This window comes from Atractosteus spatula, chromosome 14 (assembly GCF_055471065.1).
Source record: "Atractosteus spatula isolate fAtrSpa1 chromosome 14, fAtrSpa1.hap1, whole genome shotgun sequence".
NCBI classification, from domain to species: domain Eukaryota; kingdom Metazoa; phylum Chordata; class Actinopteri; order Semionotiformes; family Lepisosteidae; genus Atractosteus; species Atractosteus spatula.
Window position 1 is genome coordinate 852,488 of NC_142719.1, and position 22,349 is coordinate 874,836.

Consider the following 22,349-nt stretch of genomic DNA (forward strand, 5'->3'; position numbering starts at 1 on the left):
GGTTGCACTGTAGTGTACAAAGTCATGAGTGACTGAAAAAGAAAGAGGACATTTTCAAGCAGTACACAAGGTTAAAATGATTGAATTATTTGGTACAGGACATTTCAGACAAAAGTCCTTCAGCTGTTCAGAAAGAAATGACAGCTGACGAAACAGCTGAACAAGGACTTTTGTCTGAAACATCCCAAAGAAAACGTCCTGCCTGCCTGTCAGATTTTATAGCAGAATCTACGAGCAGACAGAAAATCAGGTTATGCTGAGAATCTCAGTGAATAAACACACAGTCACTGTAGTTTGTTTGGAAACCTGGTTTTCGGTTTGGAAGAAGGAAGTGAATCTTTTATCTTCAGAAACGAAGTGCTCTCAGGAGAGTCACAGAGAGGATGACAGGAGGGGGTTTAGGGTCTTTATTGGATAAAAAGGAAGAGCTTCAAAGTTTTACAGAGTTTGAAATAAAGGCACAGAAGCTGTTGTGTGTCTTTGGTTCGAATGAATAACTTTCCTAACGGGAGCTGTAACAGCTGACCCTGACCAGAGGCTCTCAAGGCTGGAATGTGTGTGAGGTCAGGGTGCCCCTCGGGTCAGCCAGAATCAGCCTCTCCACCTCCTGAAACCTCCCCACGCTGCCCACTGCTCATCCCCCACTGAAGAAGAGCTCACACCCCTTCTACCCCTCCAGAGCTCTCGCCACTGTGCTGCAACACCTCAAAAAGAACAAACATACAGTACAGCCGATATTAATGCTCCTCTATTTAAGGCTGTATCTTGACACAGGTACTGGCAGCCATCAATTTAGATGATTTGGCCATTCTACACAATTAAAAGAAACATTGTTGACCTAATAGGACACTTTCAAGGCGAGTATGCATTACAGCTATGAATCAGTGCCTCTCTCTGCTGCTGTTACAGGGGTCTGCAGCTGCACAGCGAAATTAGACCAGTGAGAAACAAGAGCAGACCATCCAGCCTGCCTCCGTATTGAGCTGCCAGGAGTTTTCTGAATGTACAGCCTCAGGTCTTTTCTGAAGCTCCCCCTGCAGGAATGTCCTCTGCAGAAGAACACTTCTCCTGTTTGATAGGAAAGGTTGCAAATGACAGGAGGCCATTCACCCCAACTTGATAGACATCTTTTATATATATACGTATATATTGTATCTTTATATATTTAAATAGTGCATAGAAATATATTTGTCTTATTCTCTTTTAGACACAAAAAGTTAAAAACAGGGTGAAAACAGGTTCAATATCGACATCATAAATTAAACATAATGTTTAGTTTTTTAAATCTGTATAAAATAGAAATAAGCACAACCAACAAGCTGCACATTGCCTGTAATGTTGTTTGTGATGTGATGTTTCATGTGCATCATTTCACGTTTTGTCTGGTCATTTATTTTCCACATCCTGAAGCAACAGGAAAGAAGCATTTATCAAACGACATCACATGACTGAAGGACTCTGTTGCCAGTATTGTGCACAACAATCTCTCTGCCCAAGGCTATTCCTCAGAGAGGCCCAGGGCCTCGCTCAGATGTTTCCAGTCGGTGTTCCAGGAGACTCAGAGAGAAACAGTACTGTCACCAGGGCTGTGTGTTCCAGACCCCCACCTCTCTCTGGGCACAGGAGCGCAGAGGACACTGGGCTTCTCCAGTGTTGGAGAGAAGCTGTCTGCTGCATTTCAGACATTTCAGACTCTGAGACCTGAGCACACCTCTGAGCACACCTCTGAGACTGCACACCTCTGAGTGCACCTCTGTGTCCCCAGGCTGCTTATGCCTGTGGCAATGTCAGCGGGAGATCCCCTTGGGCAGCACCACCACAGCCAAGCTGAGGACCAGGGAGCGGACCTTCCCTGACAGACACATGAAACTTGGCACAGAAGTGGTCACCACTGGGTTTAGCTTTAAAGATCTAACGATCGCAGAGCAGACAGACCAGTTCCCTAGAAGGGTAATGCAAGTGCCCGGAGAGAGTGGAGATGACAAACAGCACTGGTTTGATGGGAGTGTTTCTCTGCACAGATGGGATGATGAGGACACTGAATAGACTGTGGCAGATGAGCTCCCCACCAGCACCCGCTGGCTCCCCCACAGACAGCTGCTTGGATTTCCTTCCTTGGAAGAATAAAGCAGCATCAGGGCTCAGGTGTAACAGGATGCAAGAGCAGGCTCTGTTCTCACTGAAGGCCACTCAGCAGCATCACAGTCAATGAGAAGACCTCTAGAGCACCAATAAGAGCAATGGCTCTGCACAGGTCATCACCACACTACAGAATGCAAACTCCAGTAAAATAAGACTAAATTCTACCTCAGAACCGTCTTCACATATATGAACTAAAGGGATGTTATCTGGCCTTAACGAGAAGTGTGGTGTGTTTCTGACAGTGGAGAGCTCTCTGAGCTCCTCTATGAGGTGCTGTGTATGGGAGGGGTCTACAGCACAAGACTGATGCAGAGGGAAGACCTCAGACCCATCCCCTGGCAGGGGGCCTGTTCCAGGTTTTATCAGATACAGGGCTGTTTTGTAGAGGCCTATAACTGCTGCTCGTTCCAGACCTATAAGATTATGTTAAGTTTGCTCAAGCTCAAATTTAAAATTACACAGAGTAATTTTGACCTTTCAGTTCAGCCATGCAAGTTGCATGAGAACTTATATCAGGCAAAAAGCTGATTAATAAGCAACAGGAGACTGGTTGGCTAACCATGCTGTTTAGCCCAGAGACTTTGTCTCAAAGCTGCACGAGACAAGCATGTGACCACTCCTGATCGTGTTTTCTGGGAGGGGTTTGGAGTGATCCTGATTGATGCAGCTCACACTTGGAACTAAAGAACATTTGAGAGGATTAGTATTGACTAAAAGAGTAGATTCAGCTAGTGGGAGAGACGGAAAGAGTTCTCCCCATAGCTACTGTTTTCAGCTGGAATGTAGGAGGCTCTGGATTAATGAGATGACCACCTAGTGCTCAACAGGAGGGCTGGAGTTATGTGTGACAGACTGAAGCTCCTCACAAAGACCAGCTCATACAGTAAATGCACTGCCACTGACACTAAGCTACTTTCAGTCCTACAAAGGAACAAGTAATAGGTTTATTTGATGCTGAAAAGAGAAGAAAGAAAACACAACGTTTCGGCTGTGGAGCCTTCTTCAGGTGTGAGCAAATGAGACTGTGCTCACACCCGAAGAAGGCTCCATGGAGTAAACCTTTACTTGTTCCTTTGCAGCCTACGCATGCTGATGCAGCTCCCCACCTGAACTACTATCAGTCCTAGCGGACTACAGTATGCACCATGGTCCGATCTCCTCCAGCCCCCTGTGGAAATGGTCTAGAGTTTGTAAAAGCATTAAAAAGCAGGAAGACTGAGTTCCAGACTGCTTGTCTCTTCCGCCGTTGGTGACGCAAACAAACTAACACAGAAAATGTCCAAACTCTGATCCCATAAAAGAGAGTTGAGTCCTTTTCAGATCCAGAGACGGAGTGGAATAAAAGTGGCTAAGATTCTACATTGGAATCTTTGGAATGGAGTCCTGAGATATTTAGCGGTCAGTCCTGAACCCAGCTGCAGGCTGGCCAGTTGGAGCGCGGGCAGCCGGGGTGAGACTGTGTGTATTTGGTTGATGAAAGTGAATCATCATGTGTCCTAATCCGTCTCGGATTCTGCCACCTCCTGCCTCTCGGCCTCACTTCCTGTGGTGGTGGTGCATGTCCTCCATGGTGACACGCCCCCACACGCCGATGATAAAGGTCTCGATCTGGCACTCGTTCTCCCCCCTGGTGATCTTGAAGTAGCCGTCCTCTCCCCAGTTCCTCCCCCATGAATTGGCAGCAATCTGCAGGGGGAGAAGTGAGCAGAGCTGCTATGTATACACCTCCATACACACACACGCGCACAGGACACGCACACAGTCCAGGGCAGAGATAGAGAACCAGAAAGGTGTGTGGTCTGCTAACTAGAGACTAATTTTGCTGCCCATTGTTGATTCTAAAATTTTAAATGCAGTGTTACAGGAAGAAAGGGAGGTAGGGAGGAACGGTGAATTCGTGTGCCCTTACCCAGTACTTCCGTGTCTGGCCATTATAATCCCTTTCCTCTCCCCATCTGTAACAACAGCAGAGAAAGCAATGCATCGTTATTAATAATACCAGCAGTAGAAGATGTTTCTGTGAGGAGTACGAGCATCTGCATGTCCAGTGCTCTGACAGGCAGGGTGCAAAGTGCTGGCTCTTAATTCGCAGGCAGACAGACTGAAAGCCCAGCTGCCAGCGACAGAGCTGAAGAACTCAGTTCTAAGCAGTTGTTTCCATTAAAAAAAAAAGAAAAAAGAATGGATGCAGGCAAGTTGAGAGCACAAGACCACAAGTCAGTACATGTGCTGCAGCTCTCCAGCCAACGAGAGCTTCAGAGCTCCCGTGTGAAAACACTGTGGTGAAAACCTGACCCTGGGAAAAACAGCCCAGTATTGGCAGCACTACTGATGCAGACAGAGTGGCGAAGCATGGTATGATCCTCAGGAGTCCACGTCTGTGGAAAGGAAATTTCTGGTGAATTCCTGGGTGGAAATACAGGAAAAGGACAAAAATACCCTGTGGATTTCTTACGGCAAACTGACTATATCTTTGTAAATCTAAGAAATTAATAGGGACAAAGAACCCTGCCTCTTTGGCTGTGATGAGAGGTGACTCTGTACGTATGATGGCACTGTGTTGCAGGGTGTCCCTGTACCCTGGTGCTCCTTGGGGCGCCTGATCGACTTCCAGACGAGGCCGTGCATCAGAGAGGCACTCCTCGCCTCCCCTGAAGGCTAAAGCACGACAGAAATCCTCTGGTCACTTCCTGTCACAGGCCGAGGAAGGAAACTCCCCCTGCCCCAGCCCATCCTCCCTCGCCAGGAACACCCCGACCCAGAACGCCGTCTCGCCCCGGCACCGCAGACAAAGGCTCTTCCACCAGGGCGCACAGCAATGTGCTTTCTGCAGCCTTTCCCAGGCGCGGCCGGGGCCGGGGCCTAATGGGGCGTGATGGAGAGGGATTGTCTCCCCCCCGTCACCCCACGCATCCTGAAAATACACGGCTTCTGGCGGCTATTGCTGCAGCCCAGAGCAGCGAAAGAAGTGCAGCGTCAGCCCCTGAGTGAGGGAGCGCCGCGCTCCGGGCGCAGACCGGTTCTGAGCAACGGCTCCAGCTGTCTTCAGGCCCGGCTCGAACAGCACCCCGAGAGTCACACAGCGGCCCTTTTACCCCAGCCAGGTGTTGGCGTCGAAGTCAGCGCAGGCATCATTCTCCCTTCTCCTTCCCCAAACCTTTTCAGCTTGAGGGCACTTTGTCTGTGTGCTAGGGCGTTCATGCTAGCAAAGTGAGCTGGTGTCAGTGAAACTCCTCATCCACATTTCATAAAAATGACCTCTCCCAATTCCACCTGAATTCCGATTCAAGTTGCAGCCCACAGCTGGAGAAGCCGAGTCCCAGCCTCCTGGTCACATGTCCCCTCCTGCTGGGAATTGTGAGCAGCCCAGCTGCAGGGGCTCATGGGAGAGGGAGTGCTCAGCCATGCTCTGTCACTCTCCTGGTCACCTGCCTCATCAATCCAGCAGACACCCTGACCCAGGGAGAGTGCATTGTTCCAGCTAACAAAGGGCAAAGTCTAAAAAATAACAGGAGGGGGGAGACTGCAATCTAACAGAACTGTAAGAGTTATCAGAACAAAGCAGACAGATTTCTCTGAAATTAAAGAAATTCGTTGAGATGACAGGATCTGTCAGACAGGGACTTGGGAGTCACGTCAGCCACTGAGCCTGAGTACAGGGGGCTCTGGGTGTTGGTTTTGTTCCTTCTCCTGCTCTCAGCAAAGTTTCCAAAAGCATTTCCACTTTCTTCTTCTAGCCATGTCGTGGGGATGGTAGCGTGAGCGGGCAGACGGGCTGGCGGGATAGCGACCCGCACGCCCGTCGCGGCACACAGGGGCCGGAGCAGAGCAGCAGGAATGTGCCTTGGCTGCTCCGAAACCACAGCTGCAGCGTGGGCCCCCTTGACAATAACACAAGGCAACAACACGGAGAGAACAGGAGGAGCTGCAGGAGCACAGCAGCAGAGCGGGACACCTCCTGAGGTGGGTCTGCCCCAGAGGGCTGTGGGATGGCAAGAGTCAACTGGCTTTCATTCCCACAAGTCAAACCTGTCTGTCTTGGTTTGTTTGGTCGGGGGAATTATATATGGCAATTAGTCTAATTAACACGTGGCAGCCCTGTAGTAGGCAGCATTGCTGTGCCAGCTTGTTTGGCAACTCCAGACTGTGAGCCGGCTGGCAGATTCTACAACTGGCCCTCAGCTGCCAGCAGAGACAGGATCTCTAAACAGCAGCCAATCACGAACAGCGATCCCGCCGCAGGACGAGGCCGGCTGGGACCCGGGACCCTGCCCTCCTGGCAGCTGTTCCAGGAGCTGCTGGGGAGGTGCTGGGGAGGGCTGGGCGGAGGAGGCGCCGGTGGGAGGGGGCAGACGGTCCAGGTGTGCTGTCTGCATTCCTGTGGCAGCCCCCTCTCCCAGGCGCGGAGAGCCCTGTCATCCCTCATCTAATCTCTGAAGTGTGGCGAAACAGTCAGACCGCAGCGGGCGAGAAGAGCTTCACAGGCACTCCAGGAAACCAGGGCTGTGACGAGGGGCGGGTGCAATTACATTCACACAGTGGGGAAAGTGGGCGTTTCCAGGAAAGAAGAGTGACTGTGCTCCAGCACTGTGGCAGTGCTTGTTTTACTTAACAGCCTGCACTTTCCTGACACTGACTGCAGCCATACCGGCAGTGCTGGGCAAACACATGCAGCAGTGCCACCCAAGCCGAGCCCCGTTCTGCTGAGGCAGGGCTTGTCAGAATGACACTGCAGGAGAGCGAGAGAGCTGGCTTCGTCTCGAGCCCTGTGAAGCTAAATTTGTCCAGTTAAGACCAAGACCAAGAAAACCTGAGCCCAGTGAAACACTCCAGAACCACAGCAGGCGCTGGGATGGATTCCTGCAGCTTGCGTGACCCCTATCGCACTGGATGAGATTCCCTGGATCTGAGCCACCCGGAGCCCGGAGCAGGGCGGCCGGAGTGGTGCGGCTGTCCTCACCCTGTGATCCTGACGGAGTGCGTGCCGTGCTTTCGGTACTGTGGTGCCTTGCGGCTGCTGACGGGCGTGTGCCGGTAGATCCCACTCTGGTATACAAAGAAATCCTCGTGCACCTCCATGATGGCTGTGTGGGGAAGAGGGGAGAGCTCGTCAGGGAATCGCGCCCGCTCGGGCAGAGGAGCCGAGACCAGCGGGCAGGCGCACCGAACTGGGACCAGTGTGTGTGGGCTTTTCCCCAGTCACAGAGCCACGGTGCTCTGCAGGGCCACACGTCTACAGCCAGGCGTGATTAGAGTAAAACTGCCCTCGTCAAACCCCAGAACTAACAGAGCCTGATCCCAGTTTGTAAAACTGTCAGGAATGAGCAGCGAGGCCAAGAAGTAAAAAACAAGTCGAAATAAAGGGAGATTCCAGGAGTGACAGACATTCCTGGAAAATGCTTTAACATGACGGATCACGGGTCAGCAGGACGTGACGGGATGATTAAAGACGCTGAGCCCCATGTCTAACTCCAGGCTGGGTGGCACAGTGCAAAGGTGAAGGGTCGCAGTGAGTCATGGCAGCTCATTATCCTGACGAGAATGCTCTGCTCTCAGGGACCTGTGGCTCGTGCAAGGGGTCAAGAAGGTCAGGGGTCAGGCCCGTTCTTTGAGAGGGCCGACGGCCGTATTGCAGAGCTTGTGTTCCCTGCTGCAGGGAAGGGTACAGCCTGAACACCGTCACTGACCGTGTGGCAGCCTTGAGACAACAAGGGAGAGTGTGTACGTGGCCACAGGTACTGAACGTATTTACCAGGTCCGAAGGGTCAGCCTGCGCTCACCTGCCAACTGATACCTCACTGCCCGGGGCCCACTGGGGGTCAGGTGTCACGACCCCTGCTGACCCTTCTGGTGAAGGAGTGAAAGGGAGGAGAGCTGACAGTGAGGCCGGGAGCTGGTGATGTGATTTGGCCACTTGTCACAGTATCAGAAAGAAACCTGTGCTGTACACAGGCTCTCTATATGGAGTGGAGTGGCTCTTTCTCCATGTTTACGGCCTCATTCCAGGTTAATTTTCAAATGGATTGACCTCGTTAACTCTTCGACGACCAGCATTGATTTGGTGACACAATCTGTAAATCTAATGAATCGTCTTTCTCTGTTTCTGCATCTTCATGTCTGTGCAGTCCTAAAACCAGTATGTGTTTGAAAATGTCTGAATAAAAACGAGTCAGAACGCTTTCTTTGAGTAGTGAGGAAGGAACGCAGGGATCGCTGGAGAGTCCAGCTCACCTCTCCGGTCAGCTCCTGAGAGACACCACTGCCCTAACTGGGAGGGTCAGGAGGTCACCCACAGGCCAGCCACTCTGCAAATGCCCCTGTGACTTCAGTGTCATTTGCCTCTTTCGCATGCTTTTCTTCTCTGGTCAGTATCCCTGTCAGCATTATAGCACATTATATATACAGACATTCAGGTACCTTGCACTGGGCCGTTGTCCATGATCTCCTTCATGATTTCTTTCTCCTGTGCAAAGAAACAGAAGAGAGACCACAGTGGTGAATCACCCATCTGTCCACATGCAGTAAAATAAGGGACAGAGAGACAGAGGCAGTGGAATCAAGCAGGGACAGAGAGTCAGAGGCAGTGGAATCAAGAAGGGACAGACAGACAGAGGCAGTGAAATCAAGCAGGGACAGACAGACAGAGGCAGTGAAATCAAGCAGGGACAGACAGACAGAGGCAGTGGAATCAAGCAGGGACAGACAGACAGAGGCAGTGGAATCAAGAAGGGACAGACAGACAGAGGCAGTGGAATCAAGCAGGGACAGACAGACAGAGGCAGTGGAATCAAGCAGGGACAGACAGACAGAGGCAGTGAAATCAAGCAGGGACAGCGTGACGTCAGTCTCCAGTCTTCCCAGTGCGGTGCTTACGTTGGAAGACAGTCTGTAGGGCGGGGTGGACTGGTAGATCTCGTTGCGGTAGCTCTCGGCACTGGGGCAGTGTGCCGTGGCCTGCCTCTTGCCCCTGCCCACCGGGCGGCTATGCATCATGCAGTGGGGAGTTTCTCCGGGCTGCGGGGCCAAGAAGGGGTAGCACTCCTGCGTCACCACGCTGCGGAGAGATATGCGCCCGTCAGTGCGGAGCTCCGCATGCCCGGCGCGGGGGACTGGCGTGGCCGGGAAGGCAGCCCTACCCCTTCCTGCGCAGGAACCACCAGGCTCCATCGACGCGGCCCCAGGTGCAGCCCCCCTGGTTGCGCGTGTCGCAGGAAATGATGTTCTGGGGCGACAGCTGGGGGGTCATGTGACCCATGGACTGGATGGCGATGCGGTCTGACGCCACCGCTGCAGGGAGCAGAGACAAGAGACGGGAAAGGGCTTTCAGGCAAAGCTGGGCATGTCCCAGCCTCGGCAGCGGACAGGAGCAGGGCGCTCACCTGCGGTGGAAAAGGCCCAGGATGCAGCGCAGTTGCCCTGGTCCAGCGGCTCGTGGATCTTCCCCGGCCACTTCTCCTCCGCGCGGAAATACGGCGGCAGGCGCTCCGAGCTGTCCATGTTCATCTGGCAGACGGGCGGACAGACAGAGAGTCAGCGGACAGAAGCAGCAGCACAGCCCCAACCTCCACTGTGCTGATCTTTACACTTACTGAGCCTGTCTGCAGGGGAGAGGCCAGAGACCAGGACGACGCACTGGAAGAGTGGGACTAAAGACGGCCACTCCTGCACTGAGGGTGTGTGGGACTGACACACAGATGGACAGACAGGTGGACAGACACACAGACACACACAGACTGAAAGACACACAGATGGACAGACAGGTGGACAGACACACAGACGCACACAGACTGAAAGACACACAGATGGACAGACAGGTGGACAGACACACAGACACACACAGACTGAAAGACACACAGATGGACAGACAGGTGGACAGACACACAGACGCACACAGACTGAAAGACACACAGATGGACAGACAGGTGGACAGACACACAGACACACACAGACTGAAAGACACACAGATGGACAGACAGGTGGACAGACACACAGACGCACACAGACTGAAAGACACACAGATGGACAGACAGGTGGACAGACACACAGACACACACAGACTGACAGACACACAGATGGACAGACTGGCAGACACACAGGCTGCCCTCACCTTCAGCTCATTCATGGACAGGATGCTCCGCGATGGCAGCTGGGTGCCCAGCCGGTACCGGATACCCTCGTCCAGAGTCATTCCCCAGAACTGGCTGTAGTTCCCTGCATACCAGCTGACAGCACAGAGAGATCAATGGCAGTCTGTGCTCACCTCACACATATAGGGACAACTGTGTAATGACCATGGAAACAGTGTGTGTGGTGTGTGTGTATTATCATTCTCTCCTATCTCAGGGGCTCGCTCCTGTCCCTGTGACTCTGTCTTCTGTCCCTGTGTCTCTCCTGTCCCTGTGACTCTGTCTCCTGACCCCATGACTCTGTCTCCTGACCCTGTAACTCTCTCCTGTAACTACGATGCTCTCCTGTCCCTGTGTCTCTCCTATCTCTGTGACTCTCTCCTGTCTCAGTGATTCTCTCCTGTCCCTGTGACTCTCTCCTGTCCCTGTGACTCTGTCTCCTGTCCCTGTGTGCTCTTACCCGTAGTTCCCCCTGTTGATAGCGTGGATCATGTCTGGCTCCACCAGGCAGACGTGCTGCTCGCAATCCCACTGTCCAGTTCTGGAGCAGGTGCTGAAAAATGGGAGGAAGAACGTAAGGGAGCGAACAGAGGCAGAGAAGGAGTCTGGGAGAAGGGGGGTGCAGACTGACTCGAAATGAAGCCAGAATCCTGAAGCCCCAGGACAAGAGCCCAGCAACTGGCAAACTCTGGAGCGGATCAGCCTGCTGTGCATCAGAAGCACGTGTTTGTGTTGTGTGATCTTCCAGTTGACTGAAGTTATTGACTGAACTGAATGTGTTTTTGTACGTTGTGATTGTTTTTAAACTGTACTGAGCACGGCGCTCAGGGAGAGCCGCAGACATGGCAGTCAGACCGAGGCAGAGGAGGACAGGGGGCAGCAGAGCCAGCTCTCCCGAGAGGCCAAGGTCATGCAAACTGCTCCTCAAGCAGCAGCCGGAGCTTGGCGGGGAGATTCCGTGAGGGAATGAGTCTCCGCGGGGAGCTGGGAAGAGCACAAGCCTTTTAAGGATGCACAGAGCAGAAAATTCCATTTTTAGTCACAGATTAAGGCAGTTTGTAGGAGTTGGCTGGCAAAACCGATAGGGACTCATTTCACAGTGCTGGTTGTGCTTTTTTATCTGGGCAGGAAAAGAAAAGGCAGGAAAGAGAATTTCTGTTGTTTTTGCCAGATAAATCATCTGATTTCCAGCAGCCTGACAGTCTGCACTCAGCCAGCAGTCACTGGGAGATCAGAGGAAGCAGCCATGACAGTGCAGAGTGTCGTCTCAGGCGATCTCCCCCTCTCTCTCACACACTGCTGTTCCTGCACGGAGCTCTGAGAGGGGCTTGTTACATGTTACAGGCGGTTATGCACACAGAGAGGGTAGTGAAAATCGTAGTTGTTGACTGAAATCCACTTTTTTCACAGGACAGGGCTGAACTTCCCATGAGCCACTGAAGGTGTACTTCCTCTGGAACAAAGCAAATTTGCTTGTGTGTTTCATGTGCAGAAACAAGAAAAAACAAATTTTGATACATTCCCGAGGAAGCTGTTCTGATAATGGTGAAGTCTCACACAGTTGCTCATAAGCACTGGCAGATATGTCCACACAGCAGCTTGTGTGTTTGTGCAATTCTCTCTTTCCTTCCCCCTCTTTTACCCTTTCCTCCTTGTCCAAATTCAAATTGAATGATTTTTTATTGGCATGACCAATAGCAATTATCAAACTTTAATCCGCATGTAGAACAATAAGATATCACTCTCTGACTGGCTCACAAGAGGATTGTGCTGAGCTGTGAGTAGAGTCTGAAACGAGCACAGAAAGACTTGTGCAGGGTGAACATTTCAGTGCAGAGAAAAACAATGGTGTTATAAACAACAGCTTGCGCAATGCAGGAGTTGTGCAATTGCACCTGTGTTATAATGAGGATACACAAACACAGATGGATGTCCTGGCCTGAGACCAGGTCATCACCAGTGGGCAGTGGTCATCTCTCTCTCGCTCGCTCTCGCTGGCTCCCCCAGAGACCACCCTTAGCCCCTGTGCTGCGACACTCGAATACCTAAACACTGCGTCTCTTCCAGAAACTCAACCAAATTAGTTCTGCATTGCAGTAGACAGCTTGCAGCGACTCCTGTGTGTCATTCCTTTAAACAAGGCGAACAGAACTGAAGGAAATCTTGTCAAGTTTTAACATTTCCTTACTGGATTTTTCAGTATAAGAACCTATCAAAGCATTCAGTTTTGGAACTTTATTTGATGCTTTTATTCAAAGCCACTTATATTTGCACCCATTCATACTGCCAAACAAGTGACTTAAGTTACCCGTGTGCTGCAGTTTATTTGAATTTCCAACAGCTGTGCCCTACATGGGATCTGAACTCATAACCTCCCCATTACAAGCCCTGAGCACAGCTCCACTCTGCTGTGGGCTGTTCGCCACAGTGTACTGTAGTAACAGGAGAGGGAAGTGCTGCACAATTGAGCAGTGAATTTGCAAGGAGTCGTCACAGCTGATCTCCTGGTTTCCGCGGTCGCAGTGTGTCTCCCGCTGGCCTGCACCTCTCCTGCGGCTCAGCACGGCTTCACTGTGCCCAGACTCGCTCCTGTCCTTCTGCGCAGCACACGGGTGACAATGGGAGAGAGCCGCTCCTAGTGTGTGATCGAGGGCCACAGCCTCGCACCCTGACGATGGAGAGCAGCTGCTGTGTCCTGGGACCCCCAGTATGTGCCTGTCTGAGAAAAGCCCTTGTCTGTGTCCACTTTAACAGGCTCAGGGACCTTCTGCACCTCGGTGCGAAGGCTCTGTGTCCCCACAGAAGAATCTAGGAGCGCTTTCGCACAACGCACGCCTCTTCCTGTTTCCTGTGGCACTTGCCCAGACTCTGTGCTAAAAATAGCCCTGCCCGCGTGAAAGGTCTCAGACCGGAACAGACCTTCAAACTCCAAGCGCCCCAGTGAAAGCTGACAACAAGCAGCAAAAACAGAGAAACAGATAAGACGCGGTCGACCGCAGGCCGGGGCCGTGCTGGAGACTGATACCACTGCCCCCCGGCCTTCCGGCAGTCTTCCCCAGGCCTGCAGCGCCCTTGGCCTCGGGACCATGAGAGAGGACGCTCACCAGAGGTTGCAGTTCTCTCTGTGCGTCGCCCCAGGGTGGAATCTGTGTCCGTTGCGCTCGCAGCTCTCTGGAGGTGAAAGACAAAGCGCGGGTGTGAAAGCAGGGCCAGGGGTCTGCGGGGAGACAGCGGGGGGAGCGCAGGTCTGCTGCAGGCTGGCCCTCAGTGACAGCTCAGCCGCCGGCAGCTTCAGGGCCAGCTATAATCCCAGGGTGCAATGCTCCACCCCGGCCCCACATAGCGACTACAAGGTCTGCCCAGTACGGGCCCGGCACAGACTCGGAACGGGCCCTGCACAGGCCCAGTACAGACCCGGCTCAGACCCAGCACAGGCCTGGCATAGACCCGGGCCACCAAGCCCGCTCCCTCCACAGGGCCCACGCGTGCCAGCTCTGCTAGGGCAGGACAAGCCTGGCGCTGCAGTGCCAGCATTCCCAGCCTCACCCAGACCACCCCTGTGGGTCAGCCCCGCGCGCCTCTCGGGACCTGAAGGGTGACCTCGGCTCTCCGCTGGCTCTGCTCCTGGCTGCCATTCTACACCACCTGGGCCCCAAGCCAGACTCCTTTGGCAAATAACTGAGGCCTTTAATGAGCACATACCTGCGGTGACCTCTGTGTGACCTGACACACATTAATACACCACCCTCCAGCACCCCCATCCTGCACATTCTTTCACTCAGACTCCATTCACTCCATTCATCTCCTCTTCACAGCCCTCTGCTTCTCTCTTCCTCTTTCTCCTTCTTTCTTTCCATCTCCCTGTCTCCCTCTCTGCCTCTCTCCATTTCCCTCTCTCTCCCTGTCTCCCTCTGTCTCTGTCTCTGTCTCCCTCTGCTTCTCTTTCTCTTCTCCCTCTCTCTCTCCATCTCTCTCACTCTCTCCCACTGTGTCTCTCCCTGTCTCCCTCTCTCCCTCTCTCAGCACATCTCAGCTCAGAGCCCTATTCAGAGGTTGAAGAGGAAGAGGCACAGAGGAATATTTCTTTAGGGCATCAGTATACAGCCCACCCACATTTTGGGTTCAGGCTCCCCGGTCTCCTCCTTACTTACTAAAGATTATGGGGGGTGGGATACCCAGGCAGTGACGCCAGAAGTCCGGGCAGCAGTCCGACACAGTGCGGTTGCAGAAGAGGTCGCAGTAGCAGATGGTGTCCAGATAGGGAACAGTGCACTGGTCATCGCGGCCTGGACAGCAGCCCCCCCTCCGCTTGCAGTACGAGCCATAGGGGTCCTGGATCCCCCCGCTGTGAAGAGGGTTGTTTAGCTGCCGGCGGGTCCGAACCTGGTGCTTCGCAATGCCGACCTCCACCATTAGGAGGAGCCCCACGGTTATCAAGAGCAGTCGCATCTTCTAGGAGGAGGAGTTCAGTGTGTCTGTAGGAATGACATAGAGTGGATACAGTCAAAATACAGGAGTTCCGCACACAGTCTGTCTGTAGGAATCACACACACAGTCTGTCTGTAGGAATCACACACACAGTCTGCCTGTAGGAATCGCACACACAGTCTGCCTGTAGGAATCGCACACACAGCCTGCCTGTAGGAATCACACACACAGTCTGGCTACAGTAATCACACACACAGTCTGTCTGTAGGAATCACACACACAGTCTGCCTACAGTAATCACACACACAGTCTGTCTGTAGGAATCACATGCACAGTCTGCCTGTAAGAATCACATGCACAGTCTGCCTACAGTAATCACACACACAGTCTGCCTGTAGGAATCACATGCACAGTCTGCCTGTAGGAATCGCACACACAGTCTGCCTGTAAGAATCACACACACAGCCTTGCCTGTAGGAATCACACACACAGTCTGCCTGTAGGAATCACACACACAGTCTGCCTACAGTAATCACACACACAGTCTGTCTGTAGGAATCACACACACAGTCTGCCTACAGTAATCACACACACACAGTCTGCCTACAGTAATCACACACACAGTCTGCCTGTAGGAATCACATGCACAGTCTGCCTGTAGGAATCGCACACACAGTCTGCCTGTAAGAATCACACACACAGCCTTGCCTGTAGGAATCACACACACAGTCTGCCTGTAGGAATCACACACACAGTCTGCCTGTAGGAATCACACACACAGTCTGCCTACAGTAATCACACACACAGTCTGTCTGTAGGAATCACACACACAGTCTGCCTACAGTAATCACACACACAGTCTGTCTGTAGGAATCACACACACAGTCTGCCTGTAAGAATCACACACACAGCCTGGCCTGTAGGAATCACACACACAGTCTGCCTGTAGGAATCACACACACAGCCTTGCCTGTAGGAATCACACACACAGTCTGCCTGTAGGAATCACACACACAGCCTTGCCTGTAGGAATCACACACAGTCTGCCTGTAGGAATCACACACATAGTCAGCCTGTAGGAATCACACACACAGCCTTGCCTGTAGGAATCACACACATAGTCTGCCTACAGTAATCACACACACAGTCAGCCTGTAGGAATCACACACACAGTCAGCCTGTAGGAATCACACATAGTCAGCCTGTAGGAATCACACACACAGTCTGTCATTCAAAATAAGCAAATAACAAGTGAAAATACTCAGAGTGCATTAACAGATCACTTCTAAAACTGATACTGAAGGGCCCTTGGCAATATAGTCAAATGAATTAATTAAACATGTTGTAGTGCTATCTGTGAAAAAAAAATGCTGACATGTGTCATTTGAAGAATCTTGTCTGAGGACAAAAGGACGTGAGCTCCAGTAGGACTCAATCAGAGAGCAGGACGGTCTCTGTGTGAATTTAGATTCAATGTAATTACAGGTTTGATACTCGTACAGTGCCATGGTTACACACAGAGCAGTAGTAACTGGAGAGCACAGGGTTACTGGGCAGCGCTGCTGTTCAGTAGCTAATTTGACAGAGAGCTGGAATGTGGCAGCCTTGTGTGTTTTGTGATAAAAGGCCTGTCAGGATTGCTCTGTCATTGTGACAATGATATCACACACTCTCTCATGCATGTTGCCCTGCTCAACTCACACTCGTGTTCAACACACACTCTGAACACTCACTCTCACTCATGTTCAACACACACTCTAAACACTCACTCTCACTCACACACACTCATGTTCAACACACACTCTGAACACTCACTCTCGCTCACACACACACACTCTGAACACTCACTCTCACTCACACACAAACACTCGCTCAGATGACTCTCCTGTGGGCGTTGGTTGCACAGCCTGGCTTTCATGCTCAGAGCAGGAGGAGAAAGGAGAGGAAGAGGCCGATTATATAAATAGGAGCTGGCTCTCACCCTGCAAGGCCATCGGACACAAGATTAAGCCAATCTTTCTGCGTGACTGGACCTGTACACACACCCCTGAACTGATGGACCGCAGGGATTTGATCACTTAATGCACAGTAAAGTGCAGCACAGTCAGTAAAGCCCCGTGAGAACAGTGTAAAAACACAATACAGACAGTAAAGCCCCGTGAGATCAGGGTGAAAACACAGTACAGCGCAGTAAAGTCCACTGTGATTATGGTGAAAACACAGTACAGACAGTAAAGCCCAGAGATCAGGGTGAATACACAGTACAGCGCAGTAAAGTCCACTGTGATTATGGTGAAAACACAGTACAGACAGTAAAGCCCAGAGATCAGGGTGAAAACACAGTACAGCGCAGTAAAGTCCACTGTGATTATGGTGAAAACACAGTACAGACAGTAAAGCCCAGAGAGATCCAGGTAAAATCACAGTACAGTTGGTAAAGCCTGGTGAGATCAGGGTAAATGTACAGTACAGGCCAATAAAGTCTAGTGAGATAAGGGTACAATCATGGTACGGTGTAGTAAAGCCCAGGGAGAACAGGATAAAATCACAGTACAGCGCAGTGGAGTCCAGTGAGATCGGGGTACAATTGCATTACAGTGCAGTAGAGCTCAGTGAGATCAGGTTAAAAGCACAATACAGTGCAGTAGAGCTCAGTGAGATCAGGTTAAAAGCACAATACAGTGCAGTAGAGCTCAGTGAGATCAGGGTAAAATCACAGTACAGTGAGGCCATGGTAAAAGGATAAGAAAACTGGAAATACCATGAAATGTCACCTTTCATAAAGCTTCTCAATAGCCACCTGTCCAAACGCAACTGTTTGCTGACTGCAATTCTCACAGATTAGCCACTGACACCAGGCTCCCTGCCTGCCAGACTCCCATCAGCTCCCAGTGCTTCTCTGTGATTCTCGCCTAACTTCTTCTCCACCCAAAGGAAACTCACAGGAGGTGACAGCAGACCTGAAGTGAACAGTTCTGATACTGTACCTCCTCATTCTAAAGATGCCGTCAGGTTAATCAAACCAGTCTTTTGTTTTGTGAGTTACCTCCATAAAAGACCAGGACAGCAGGCAGGAGGCAGGAGGCCATGAGACCCGACTGGCTCTCTGGACTTTAACAGCTAATTCATCCCAGGGTCTCACCCAGCTGTTTCTTGAAAGAAGCCGGGATATCTGAACAGTTTTAAACTAGAAGGGGGCAGCGTAAGGCAAGGGAAGAGTCTCATTAATTTCAGCAATCCCGAGGCTTTCCCAGACAGCAGCAAATGGAAATAGGATCTACAGTATGTAAGACAGGGAATATTTAGGCATCAAAGCTGAGTGAAGGAAGACAAACGAGGCTGACTCCGAGGTGAGAGAGAAAGGAGAGGAGGCGGGGGGAGACAGGCGTGTTGTGCTCTGCTCCTGGAGTTTCTGATTTAAACATTGTTGTGGAGAATTTGCTGGAATTTATCTGAAGGTTAGGAACAAAGTAGGACTTGTTTGGCTCTGGAGCAAAGTGTTTTGAAATGGGTCAAATAAGAGCAGAGACAAAGTGCACACCCACAGCCACCTATACACACACACCTACACACCCACAGCCACCTATATACACACACACAGCCACCTATACACACACCAACACACCTACACACATCCACATTTACACACAGTCACATTTACACACACAGTCACCTATACACACACACACAGTCACCTATACACACACAGCCACCTATACACACACACCTACACACACATCCACCTTTACACACACAGTCACCTATACATATACACACACAGCTATACACATACAGACACATGTACATACACACACACACACACACACACACACACCTATACACACAGGTACATATGTGCGTGCAGGCTCAGAGCAAGAGTGACAAATGAGGAGGACATTCCCCCAGCGTGCGCGATGGGCTCTGGCCATGTCTCGCAGGACCGCAGGGTGTCGGGTTCGACAGCACGGCTGGGCGGTTTGAGACTATCCAAAGAGAAGGACAGCCCTGTGCTCGAGCAGGAGCGGGGCGAGAGCCGAGGGACAGACTCTTGGCCAGCGGTCCTCTCTGGGACCCCCCGTTTGTCTCTGTGCAGTTCAGACACCCCTCTTCTCCTGGCCAGGACTGCGCCCAGTCCAGGTGTCCGAGATTTCCGGACAGTCACTCAGAGAGCCTTGGAGCCCCAGACAGGAAACAGACCACATCAGTTTAGTGTGTCTGCGTGCGTGAGAGGCACCTATACTCCACGCCTTTCGGAGAAAATCAACTAAGCCACATCCTCCTCGGAGGAGTTCATGCTCCTGCCGAGGCTCCGCACCGTGAGAGGTGCTGGAATTCTGTGAGTCCTGGAACAGCTGGCGCGGACTGCTATGCTATGCCTCCAGAGCAAAACTGCCACCACATGGCGCCAGGTCTAAAAGATCTAGATCAATATCTAAACTACCCCACAGCTCCAGGTCTAAAAGATCTAGATCAATATCTAAACTACCCCACAGCGTCAGGTCTAAAAGATCTAGATCAATATCTAAACTACCCCACAGCGCCAGGTCTAAAAGATCTAGATCAATATCTAAACTACCCCACAGCGCCAGGTCTAAAAGATCTAGATCAATATCTAAACTACCCCACAGCTCCAGGTCTAAAAGATCTAGATCAATATCTAAACTACCCCACAGCGTCAGGTCTAAAAGATCTAGATCAATATCTAAATTACCCCACAGCGCCAGGTCTAAAAGATCTAGATCAATATCTAAACTACCCCACAGCGCCAGGTCTAAAAGATCTAGATCAATATCTAAACTACCCCACAGCGCCAGGTCTAAAAGATCTAGATCAATATCTAAACTACCAGGTCTAAAAGATCTAGATCAATAGGTGAAGATCCACAATCTTACTCCTGTGAAACAAAATGCTCATTAGCATAAACATGACTCTAGGCCTTTCCAGGAAGAAGAAGAATAAACATGAAAGTACAAACGCCCCAGAAGGTGAAACAAATTCACTATGAATGAAACAAGTGTCACAAACTACACACACGCATAGGTAAATAATATTCAGGAGTGTTGGAGGAAGCTCCTCTGTACCTCTTGGAGAACTGTGCAGTGAAGCTTGCGGTCTCGTTCCCGAGCCCAGCCACGTGCAGAGCAGTGATCCGGCGCGGAGCCTGTGTGCAGGTGAGTGTGAGGCAGCGAGCTGTCTCAGGATCTCGGTCTCTCAGGCTCTCAGTCCAGCCTCTCTCTCTCTCTCTCCCCCCTGTGCTTGGCTGCACTATATACTGCAGCAGGGCGGCTGGAGGAGGGGTGTGCTGCTCAGGACAGGCCCCTCCTCCCCTCCTCACTCCCCTCTCCATTCCAGACCACAGCTCCCTCCCTCAGGGCTGAAGTCCTGCTCCCGCTCCATCCTGCCCTGATCCTTTTTGATCCCAGTGCTTAAGCTCCCAGCCTTCCTGGTCCCCCTGCACCTGGCTGCCCCGCCCCCTGCACGGCTCTGTGGCCTTTGCCCACCTCTGCCAGGCTGTAACGCGCTAGGAGAACATTCCTCGGCTGCCTGGAATAATCCGCCTCTCCAACCAGTTCAGGAGCCTTTCTGCTGAACTTTCGCAAGCAGCCTCCCTGTCTGAGTGAAACAATAGCCCCCCCCTCCTCCCCCCAACACCTGTGCCCGCCCAGCACTGTGACACGCTGCCCCCCAGTGGGCAGACAGTGTCATGACACTGCTTCACACCTGCAGTGCTCAACGGAACTGAACGCTCGTGTCCTCTTCTGAAGCCCGCTGCGGAGGTCATTTGCTCGAGCAGCAGGTGAAAGTCCTGTGCGGTATCTCTGGATTACCTTTGGATTATTGCCTGTGTATCCTTTGCTGCTGTCAGGCACTGAGTAAGATCAGAGGTGCTGCAGTTTCTATACAAAGCAAAGGCTCAACCGATAACAAGCTAAATACAATGATCAATAGCGAAGGATGACCCCACAGCAGCAGGGCCAGCCCACCTCCAGTGATCAATACCTGCATCGGTGAGCACCCAGGGTGCACTACACCTCGTTTGTGTAAAACAGGCTTCATTAAATAACTAAATTTTAAAAAATTAAAAATAATGAAACACCTTCTCACCTGACAAACACGATGACACATGGCTCAGGTCTCAAACCAGCGTTATTTCACAGCCCTTCCTGTCTGTGTCTCTGCCCAGGTGTCCCAAACTCAGGAAACTATATTCACATCTTCTCCCAGCTCTCCGAGACTGACCGGTTTCAATCCACTGTAAACCTCCACATTCATCCACACCTTAGGACCACTGTCACCCCCCCACCCTGCCCACACACACCCTGCCCACCCTCACTCCCTGCTCTTCCTCTCACCCTGCTCTTCCTCACACCCTGCCCACTCTCACACCCTCACACTCTGCTCTTCCTCACACTCTGCCCACCCTCACACTCTGCTCTTCCTCACACCCTGCTCTTCCTCACACTCTGCCCACCCTCACACTCTGCTCTTCCTCACACCCTGCTCTTCCTCACACTCTGCCCACACTCACTCCCTGCTCTTCCTCTCACCCTGCTCTTCCTCCCACCTTTCTCTTCCTCACACCCTGCTCATCCTCTTCTTTCTTCTCCTTACCCTCCTATTCCTGCTTCCTCTCTCGTTCCCTCTTCCCAGCCCAGACGTTGCACTTTTTCCTGTTCACCGCGGAGCTAAGCTCTGCACATTCCTAAGTTAAAATTCGGGCTGGCATGTGCTGAGACTCCTGTCTTGGAAATTTAAAAGACTTGTTTGAAACTCATGACAAACAATTTTCAGTTGAAAGAAACGAATGGTTGAGTGGTGGGGTTACTGGTCTGTTGAGCTAAAAATCCTGCAGCAGGATTCTGGACAGTGGGACTATGGTACAGTGGGCCTCTCTGGTGCCCCCAGTGCCCCCAGCTTGGAGTGGAGACCCCAGTACACACATATCTTATGCAAATACAGCTGTGGACAGACAATAACACCTTGAGCATCTCGTAACTCAAAACAGGGAATGTTGCTAAAGCCATCAGCACAGTGAAAGGTAACATTAGCAACCACAGTTTGTCAGTCTTTACCCATCAGAGCCTCAGCACCTAGCATGGCTACCTGAAAGTAAAGCATTGTCTTACTGTTTATTTCTCAGATTTCTGTGACTAAAATTCCATCCACCCGCATCGGCAACAACAGCAAGTGAGCTCAGCGAGGGCAGGAATCGAGGTCTGCTCGTGTGAGTGCCTGATGGCTCAGCCCATGGCCACACTCCAAAACAAGACCCCATTACAGACACCAGACAGCCAGCCAGCTCGCCCCCAAAAGGTCCCTCCAGGGTCACCGACAATGGGCTGATTCAGCAGGACACCCCGATATCATGAGGCCCGCCACATGACTCCAGTGACTCACAGGATGTATATAATCACCTACTGGCAGGGCAGGCTGAGTCACGGCTGCACATACGTTGCGCTGGTATAGAGCTCTGTGCAGCGGTTGTGCAAGGGCCAGCTCACACGAGTGGAATCTGTGTTGAGCAAGATACTGTGGCAGTAATGCGCAGAGAAAAGGGTCACCTGGAGTGTCAGATGTCCAGGGGAGGGAGAGAGTGGGCGTTTCCAGGCAGAACAGAGAGACTCGGGCACACAGACTCAGCTGGCGTGGACA

The 22,349-nt window shown here is 51.6% G+C and overlaps 1 protein-coding gene across 1 annotated transcript; it reads right to left on the reverse strand.

The window, feature by feature from the left end:
* Window positions 1–393: 393 nt before the first annotated feature.
* tinagl1 (tubulointerstitial nephritis antigen-like 1) lies at window positions 394–20,216 on the reverse strand. The gene is made up of 12 exons (XM_088932507.1): window positions 19,778–20,216; window positions 14,420–14,743; window positions 13,373–13,439; window positions 10,729–10,821; window positions 10,250–10,364; window positions 9,522–9,645; window positions 9,279–9,429; window positions 9,016–9,196; window positions 8,560–8,605; window positions 7,103–7,226; window positions 4,052–4,097; window positions 394–3,828 (listed from the first exon to the last, which is right to left on the reverse strand). Exons 2-12 carry the CDS (start codon window positions 14,715–14,717, stop codon window positions 3,679–3,681), a joined length of 1,395 nt encoding a protein of 464 aa, XP_088788633.1. The 5' UTR covers window positions 14,718–14,743; window positions 19,778–20,216; the 3' UTR covers window positions 394–3,678.
* Window positions 20,217–22,349: the final 2,133 nt, after the last annotated feature.